The sequence below is a fragment of the Leptodactylus fuscus genome, chromosome 6, assembly GCF_031893055.1.
Source record: "Leptodactylus fuscus isolate aLepFus1 chromosome 6, aLepFus1.hap2, whole genome shotgun sequence".
Classification (NCBI taxonomy): Eukaryota; Metazoa; Chordata; class Amphibia; order Anura; family Leptodactylidae; genus Leptodactylus; species Leptodactylus fuscus.
Window position 1 is genome coordinate 102,707,993 of NC_134270.1, and position 8,939 is coordinate 102,716,931.

At 44.2% G+C, this 8,939-nt stretch overlaps 1 protein-coding gene across 1 annotated transcript; it reads left to right on the forward strand.

The window, feature by feature from the left end:
* Positions 1 to 320: 320 nt before the first annotated feature.
* On the forward strand, positions 321 to 7,852 carry XKR7 (XK related 7). Its single transcript, XM_075276889.1, has 3 exons — positions 321 to 699; positions 2,314 to 2,513; positions 5,568 to 7,852. Exons 1-3 carry the CDS (start codon positions 362 to 364, stop codon positions 6,518 to 6,520), a joined length of 1,491 nt encoding a protein of 496 aa, XP_075132990.1. The 5' UTR covers positions 321 to 361; the 3' UTR covers positions 6,521 to 7,852.
* Positions 7,853 to 8,939: the final 1,087 nt, after the last annotated feature.

Consider the following 8,939-nt stretch of genomic DNA (forward strand, 5'->3'; position numbering starts at 1 on the left):
TGATGCAGGGAGAATACTATTCATGACAAGGACGGCGGGGTTATAACCAGTAGATGATGGATTGGAAGGGGTTAATGCTGGCAGTGGGCGGAGTTATGTAAAGATACATTGTGATACATTGTTTCAATCCTATGTGATTTCATGTAGCGGTCACATGACAATGTCTCCCTCTTCTACCGGCCCCGGTGTCCCGGAGGATCCTGTGCTTTCCCTCCTTGGTGACGGGCTCCGCTAAGGATGCTTCCAGCCCCAGTGTTCGAGCCCGGTCTTGATGCCCCCTCCCGCGGTAGACGGGTTTGTCGCCCTCCGGTAGGGGTGTAGTCTGCCCCGGGTGTGGCTCCGGAAGTCGGCTCCTCCCATCATGGCGGCGGAGTCGGACGGTACCCGGGTGGCTCCCCGGTGCCCCCGTTACTCTCTCCGGGACGGGCTATGGGTGGTGGCCGCGCTGCTGGTCTTTTTCTCGGACGGAGCGTCGGACCTGTGGCTGGCGGCGGATTACCTGCAACAGCACCGACTCAGCTGCTTCTGGCCCACCGTGCTGCTGGTGCTGCTGCCCTCTCTCCTCACCCAAAGCCTGAGCTTCAGCTGGGCAGTCACCGACCGAGGCTCCTCACCCGGCACCACCCGGCCCTGCTGCCGCCTCTGCGCCTGGTTCGTGCAGGGCTCAGTCCACCTGCTGCAGCTTGGACAGGTGTGGAGGTGAGAGGGTTAAACTGGTCACAGTGACATCACTGAGCTCATTGGACATGACTGGACTCATCACATTGGGCATCACATTGGTCACAGTGGACATCACTAGTCCTGCTAAGTACAACACATATAGCCGGGCATCACTGGATACCATTAGGGATCACTGATCACACTGGGTAAAATGGTTCACTGTAGCCACACTGGTCATACTGGGCATTACTAGTCATAAGATAGTTCACTGTAGTCACACTGGGCATTACTGATCATAAGAGAGTTCACTGTAGCCACACTGGTCATACTGGGCATTACTAGTCATAAGATAGTTCACTGTAGTCACACTGGGCATTACTAGTCATAAGATAGTTCACTGTAGCTACACTGGTCATACTGGGCAACACTGGTCATAATTGCTACAACCGATCACAATGGGCATCACTGGGCACATTCATTTTAATGGATTTGTAGATTCTTTAAGTACCAGAGATAACATTGGGCATTAATAGCTGTATTGGGCATCATTGGTCCCATTCAGTATTATTGGCTGCATTGGATATTCTTCATATCAGTTACTGTAGTTTATTGGGTTTTATTGGCCATGCTGGTAGTACTGAACACACTAGGGCTCACTAGCTCCCGATACATCAGACATGGCTTTACTAATCTCATTGGTTATCATTACTTATTATGGGTGTCATTAGTTTCATTGGTGACATTGTGCATTAGTGTCTCTGGTCATTCACTGCAGTGGACACTTGGCACTACAATTGGGAGTAGCTGTACTCATAGATGACTGGTCACAATGAATGACTCCTGGTACACTTGGCATCAGTGGATATTACTGGTCATGTGTTTCTAATACGTAGTTGTTTCTGGATACACAGGGCATCATTCATCATATGGGGTACAACTGGTCTCTTCCAGTCACAGTGGAGATCATTACTGTGACATATGTTTGATACATCAGCCTATCTATAGTTGTCAGTTCATGAATACTTATTTATAGTGAGTACTATTTGTTACATTAGATGGGGACATTGGCCAGTACTATGATATTTTATGTCTGTATTATATGCATTAAGATTGGGTTTATACTGGATCCAGGGAATAGGGGAGTAATGCTTTCTGCTAGTTGCTATGGATGATGGAATATTCATTCTGCTCCGTATGCTGCTATAATATACAATACACTCTGCTACATGACCATATGGTGTGGGAATGGCACAATTGTGAAGTAATGGTATCTATTACATGTAATATACCACCAGCCACTGTGTATTATTAGTATCTCTTTTACATGTAACATATTGGTCCCTATATACTACTAGTATATTTTACATGTATTATATCAGTCACTGTGTACTATTAGTATGTATTTCATGTAAGGTTCTAGTGACTGGTACTGTTAGTACCAATTAAATGCAACATCCAGGCCACTATTAGCATCTTTTACAGGTAACATACCATTCACTGTGTTCTATTATTATCTATTAAATGTATTGTGCAAATTAATATGGTCATAATGTATTATTGGTATTTATTTTGTGCAACATACTAGTTACTTTTGTTATAGTTATTTTTGTTACATGTAATATACTGGTCATCGTGTCATCCTTGTCTTCTCAGGTACCTGCGAGCACTGTACCTGGGCCTGCAGAGCCGGTGGCATTCGGAGCAGCAGAGCCGCCATTTCTACTGGCGTATGATGTTTGAGAGTGCAGATATCAGCATGCTGCGCCTGCTGGAGACATTTTTGAAGAGCGCCCCCCAGCTAGTGCTGCAGCTCTGTATCATGGTGCAGCAAGGCAATGTGGAACCTTTACAGGGTGAGCACTTTTCACTTACCAGCCTCCATCATTGTTCAACCATTCTACTCTAGTTACATCCAGAGCCTCAATCACAATTCTGTCTGTTGGAGTTTAAAGTTACTTTGGGGAATGTATTAGACCCTGCGCTTTACAACTTTGGCATAAAAAAAAGTTACAAAGAAGAGATTTGTGACAGTTTGAGCTCATATGCACAAAACTTTTGTAACTTTTGACTTCTTAAGGCTGGGACCCCACGGGACAGAAACGCCACAATATGCCCGCAGTGGAAATGCAGAGGGAAAAATCGCAGCATTTTACAGTACGGGCAAAGTGGATGGGATTCTAATGAATCCCATGCCCACTTTGCAGTAAACACTGACACGGATTTGGAAATCGCAGCATGTCAATTATACATATGGAAACGCCGGCAGTTTCCCAATAGGTATAATTGTAACAGAAAGTCCATGAAGGAAATCTCCGCAAACTTTCTGTTTAAATTGCTGCAGGCAGAACCGCGATGCATTGCCACCGCAGTTTTTCCTGCTGTGCTTTATTGCTGCGGTACATCCCGTGGGGCCTTAGCCTAAGGCTCGTTCACATCAGAGTTAGTATTCCGTTCGGGGGAGTACACTTGAGGACCCCCCCCCCCCCCCCAACAGAGTACCAAATGCACTGGCAAGCAGTGTGCTAGTGAAAGCACACAGTCCCCATAGGTTTTAATGGGGTCCGTGTGCTTGCCGCAAGATCTCCGCAGGGAACATATGGACAGGAAAGTACTTCACAATCTACTTTCATGTCCGCATGTTCCATGTGGAGATCTCACAGCAAGCACACGGACCCCATTATAGTCTATGGGGTCCGTGTGCTTTTACTGCACACCGCTTGCAAATGCGTTCGGTAGTCTGTTCAGGGGGTCCCCATGCGGACTACCCGAACGGATTACTGAACACAGATGTGAACGAGGGGTAACACTCACTCCACATTGGTGCGGTTAGCTTGTCTAGCTGTCTGTACTTGAGATTTATCAATTGCAATGTCTGCTGAAGATTGTCAGAGGAAAAAGTCCTGCACCTAGGCCTTTTTTTCTCCTTCAGTTTCAGTTTAAAAACAAAGTACACCCGATGAACCCCATTATAGTTCATAGATTGTAAGCCCTCGCGGTCATGGCCCTCTACCCCACTGTGCCAGTCGGTCATTGTTAGTATTATATCTACCTGTATATTTTGTGTATTGTATGTAACCCCCAAATGTAAAGCACCATGGAATTAATGGTGCCATATAAATAAACAATAATAATAGTCAATAGGGTCTGCCAGGCTCCATATGTAAAAGGAAGGTACCTAGCATAACACATTTATGACCACTTAGTTGCTTTGCCTTCAGAGAAGTGTAGCTTGCGTCTGATATTACAATGCACCATAGCAGAGCATTCTTTGTGCAGACATTGAGATTTCAATGCATTTTCTTTTCATGTACAGCATATGTACTAGCCCTTGTGTTGGGAATGTTAAGACATGCAGTTCCACTTTCTCATTCATGATGGGTTTTTCTGGTGCATAGGAAGGATAACTCTGTGAATGTGCAGTTCAGAGAGATATGAGTGGCGGTAGTGGTTGACATGCGCCATTCACTAAGCTCTTACATAATTGACCTTTATTGTCTGGGAATAAATAATTTACTGTAATCAGTTGGAGGTGCAGCTGTAGAGCTAGCGGGGGATGGAACAAGACTCTGTCTTTTCAGGAAGTTTTGTGTTCCCCGCTGTCTCCCCTCCTCACTGTGACCTATTTGTTCTCCGTTGTTTGGGCCTCGGCTGCATTGTTACTTGGATACATATTGAGTAAAAAACATTTCTTCATATATCATTGTAGCTGGAGCTTTAAAAAGTCAAAAGACTGTGGACAATAGACCCAAACCCTAAAGGATGGTCTATGATCATTGTTCCTCCTCTACCAGACCCTACAATTCATCTCAGACATTGGGGCAGGAATCTATCTCTATTGCTAGAAAGTTAAGTGTGGTTCATCCCTCCAGAGGAGACGTTTCCACTGCTTCAGTTGTAATGACTTTCTACCACCCCAGATGACTCCTGGCATTGAGCTCACATGGAGTTTTTTGGACTGGATTTTGACATGGAATGTGCCTCAGAATCCAGTCCAAAAAAACGCCTCCCATTGCCTTCAGTGGGAGCCAATTCACTTCTTTTTTCTGCAAGCGGTTTCTTCCCACTCACGGAAAAAAGAAGCGACCTGCCCTTTCTTGCCACAGATTCGCGGGTGCATTAGCCACGGGCATCTGCAGCACAACACTCCCTCTATTTATGGGCCTAATCCAGAGCGGAATGCCATGACAGTTGCGGCTACCGTGGGAGGCGTTTTTTGGACCGGATTCTGAGGTGGCTTCCCGCGTCAAAATCTGGTCCAAAAAACTTTGTGTGAACTCAGCTTAAGGCTTGTAATCAACTAGTCTGCCATTGGGAATCCATTCAATGACTCTTCCTATGTACAGTTATTTTGCTGCTGTTGCTATAGAAGGTTTCAAATCCTATCGCGAAAGCTCCCCGTACCAAGGACACAAAATGTTCACTCTCTAAGGAAGCCAGCATTTAGCAATCATGAACTATTGTATTCATGATGACCTATTCTACTGCTGTATGTCTATGGTGGCTTAATTTATGCAACTTTTATTGGTGGGTATGGCTTAATTTGACACCTCACTCATTAGAGGAGGGGGGATTTATGCTTTTAACAATGTTGTACTAGAACTGTTATGTGTACCCTAAATTAAAAAAGCTACACTTGCCCTCCCATTGTATTCTTCTAGTATGGTTAATACTGTAAGTTTGATTGGAACCATCTGTATACAACTTGTATGCTCCCCTCATGTTCACATGCTCTTTTGGTTCAAGAATGGTAAAGAGGAGTGGGATATAGCTGGTAAACTAAGCGCATTTGTGTTACAGGACTCTGAAACAATTGGGTGGCATCACTAACAATGATGGTGTTCCTCAGTATTTTAGGGACTTTTTCTCCTTCGACTCTTCTAATGTTTTTTGTGTCTCTCTGTGCTTAGGTCTTTCTGCCACTGCTTCTCTCCTGTCTCTTGCCTGGATGATTGCCTCTTACCAAAAGGTTCTAAGGGATTCCCGAGATGATAAGATGCCCATGTCCTACAAGGGGGCTGTGGTGCAGATACTGTGGCATCTCTTCACCATTGCTGCCCGAGCCTTGGCATTCTCACTCTTTGCCTCTGTCTTCCACTTATACTTTGGTATCTTCATTGTCACTCACTGGTGTCTCATGACTTTTTGGATTATCCAAGGAGAGACAGACTTTTGCATGTCTCGCTGGGAGGAGATCATCTACAACATGGTGCTGGGGATTATCTACATCTTCTGCTGGTTCAATGTGCGTGAGGGTCGGACTCGCTGTAGAATGACCACATATTACATTATTGTGCTGTCTGAGAACGCAGTCCTCACAGCTCTATGGTATTATTATCGGCCAGAATCTATCTTCAGCGACTTCTATGCTCTCCTTATTGTTTGCTCTGTCCTTTGCAGTTTTGCTCTTGGTGTTTTCTTTATGCTCATATACTACAGTCTTCTGCATCCCAATGGTCCAATGTTTGGTTCCTCAAGTAGTAGTTGTGTCTTCACAGATGGTCCAGAGACTTCTAGAGTTCCAGAATTGGAAGGTACTGAGAGCCTTCCTCGTACTCTACCACGGACTACAGAGCTAGAAAGGGACTTGGCACCTTGTGACAGGGACAGTTGTGTTCCTGTATTCCAAGTCCGGGCTAGTGTCCCCCAAACCCCTGTGACACGTGCTCCCCGGGCACAGGGACCTGTAATACGTATAGATCTTCCACGTAAGAAATATCCAGCCTGGGATGCCCATTTCATAGACCGCCGTTTGCGAAAGACTATTTTGGCCCTGGAATATACTTCCCCAGCCACACCACGTGTCCAGTACCGAACTGTAGGGACCTCACAGGAAGTTACTGAGTATGAAACCACTGTGTGACCCCTTTCTCACAGTTTAGGATGAAGGACAGACTTGGGGATCACCTGATGGTGAGAGGCTCTTCAAAGTCTTGATTGGCAAGGAGAATAGAGACTGGCATGGGTACAGTGGCCTGGAGATAATGACCTGGAGATGAAACATCTGGTGGCCATGGTTGACGTTTTCCAATATTGAAAACCACACCCATAAGATGTCTGATGCTATATTGAGAGTCTAGGGGCACGCAGTAAGCAGAAGACACTCTCTGGTGTATGTGTGTTGTACGATCAGACTGTCAAAAGCAGAGATAGGCAGAAGGTTTTCCAGCTATTGTATTCAGACCAGACCTTGCCATTCAGCAATGTTTTAAGAGAAATAGGTTGATTGGCAAGACATTCGGAAGCTTTCAATCCAACAGCAGATGACCTATCGCAGGCTATTTTAACTGATCTAAGGTCTGGAGTCTATGGCTTAGATAAAGGGTGACAGAAGGGAAAAGCAGCCATCCCTTGAATATATTCTGTTTAGGACAGGAGAGGTGGGTGGCATTAGCATCGGGCAGAGGTGAACACTCAGATGGTTATGGAGGTTTGACGAAATAGGGAATGTCCTCTGCCCCGTAAGAAAGACTGGTGTGACTGGTGCTACTAACATGATGGGAGATTCTGTAGAGTGGATAACAACTACATGAGCACTTGACTGCCTGTATTGTATATAATGGTGGTGGTGTGTATGGTGGTGTTTATATTCTGGTGTATGAGATCACTTATTGTGACCAGGGCTTTCATATTTGTTGATAAAGAGAAACTTAACTAAACACAGTTACAATAAATGGAGTCAGATACAGTGGTAAATACTTTATCAACCTTGTAAACACAATGATCTGCAACTTGTAGCGTATCACTTGTTGTGAACTTACAACTCCCATTATATCAGGTATAGTAGGACATGGGGGTTTCATGTCAGGTGAAGAGTTTTCAATATTCCATAAACGACAGAGAAAACACATACATTGGCACCATGTATGACACATATCCCTATAGTATTCACACCTTCACAGACTGCACATGGTATGGAGGTATAGCATGCGGTAGAGAATTGTTATATGGTGGCACAAAACACAGCAATATATGGGAAGAAAGAGCAGTTGATTGAAAAATTCTGATATTTCTAGGACATGCCACCACAGTATAATTGGATTTCATATGCAGTTATTTTATTGTGTTTGCAGCAGTTCATCAATAATGTCATATACTTACCATATCTCACCATGGTGACTGTGAAAGAAGCTTAAGGACTATAGCCTGATGATCTAGCTGAACTAGCCCTACTACTTCTGTTTCATATTATACATTACCCAGTGCCAGAGCTGTAGCTATAGTGGGGGCACCTGGTGCCTGATGGAGCCCAAAGGCCCCCCCTGCCATGTAAGGATATACCAGTATTATACGGTAATGACATGTAGTGAGTGGGGCCCTGCTACAAATTCTGCATTGGGGACCAGGAGCTTCACATTACACTTCAGTTCATAAGAATATAAAAAGCTGACACTGAAGGGAGTTGGTCCTCTACCTAAAATTGACACTTGCGCTATATAACTATTGCTGTACTTAGCAGCTATATGACCCCTGATTTTATTATTGTACAAAATCACACATTACAACATCTAGAATTCATCTACAATACACTTTGTAAATACAATACATTACTTATCTTATACTGATCTGTGCCATCATTTCTTATAGACAAGAGCTGCGGTCACTATTCTCTTGGTGGATTCCCTGTACATAAGATTACATTGCTTATCCTGAATGACATTCTGTATTATGCTCCACATCTGCACTGACTATCCTGTTGCTTGAGTCACTGTGTACATGCACTACATTATAATCCCAGACTGATCCTGAGTTCTTTCCTGCTTTATACTCCAAAGCTACACTCACTATACTGATATATATTACTTTTCTGGTACTGATTTTGAGTTGCAGCCGGTTTTATACTCCAGAGCTGCACTCATTATTCTACTGGCATAGTCGCTGGGGGGAATTTACTAATCCCTCTATGCCCGTATTCCATTGTAGATATGAGCATATATGACATGTCTTTGCAGCATAACCTTTTCTTGGGTCAAAGACGTGCCACATTGTTGGTTCTGTGCCTAATCGCCACTCTTTATTAAAGTGGGTATAGTGGGGTGGACCGAGGATTCCTCAGCATGACAAATTTACTATAACTCAAACCAGAAAACTGGCATGAGCTATACCTAACATGTACACCATTCCCTGACTAGCATAGATTTCAATTCTGGTAGACGGGAGTGTAAGAGAATTAATAATAGGACACTTAATAATACAGATTCCACTCACACCAGTGGGGAAACTGATTTATATTGGTGTAGGAAACACAACTCTTTATAAATCCTCCCCACTGTTTACATGCA

Excerpts from the sequence above, each read along its gene's own strand:
- XKR7 (XM_075276889.1), top strand. The coding sequence starts at position 362 with ATGGCGGCGGAGTCGGACGGTACCCGGGTGGCTCCCCGGTGCCCCCGT. Across the intron at positions 700-2,313 it reads CAGCTTGGACAGGTGTGGAG|GTACCTGCGAGCACTGTACC; the intron begins GTGAGAGGGTTA and ends TTGTCTTCTCAG. Across the intron at positions 2,514-5,567 it reads CAATGTGGAACCTTTACAGG|GTCTTTCTGCCACTGCTTCT; the intron begins GTGAGCACTTTT and ends CTCTGTGCTTAG.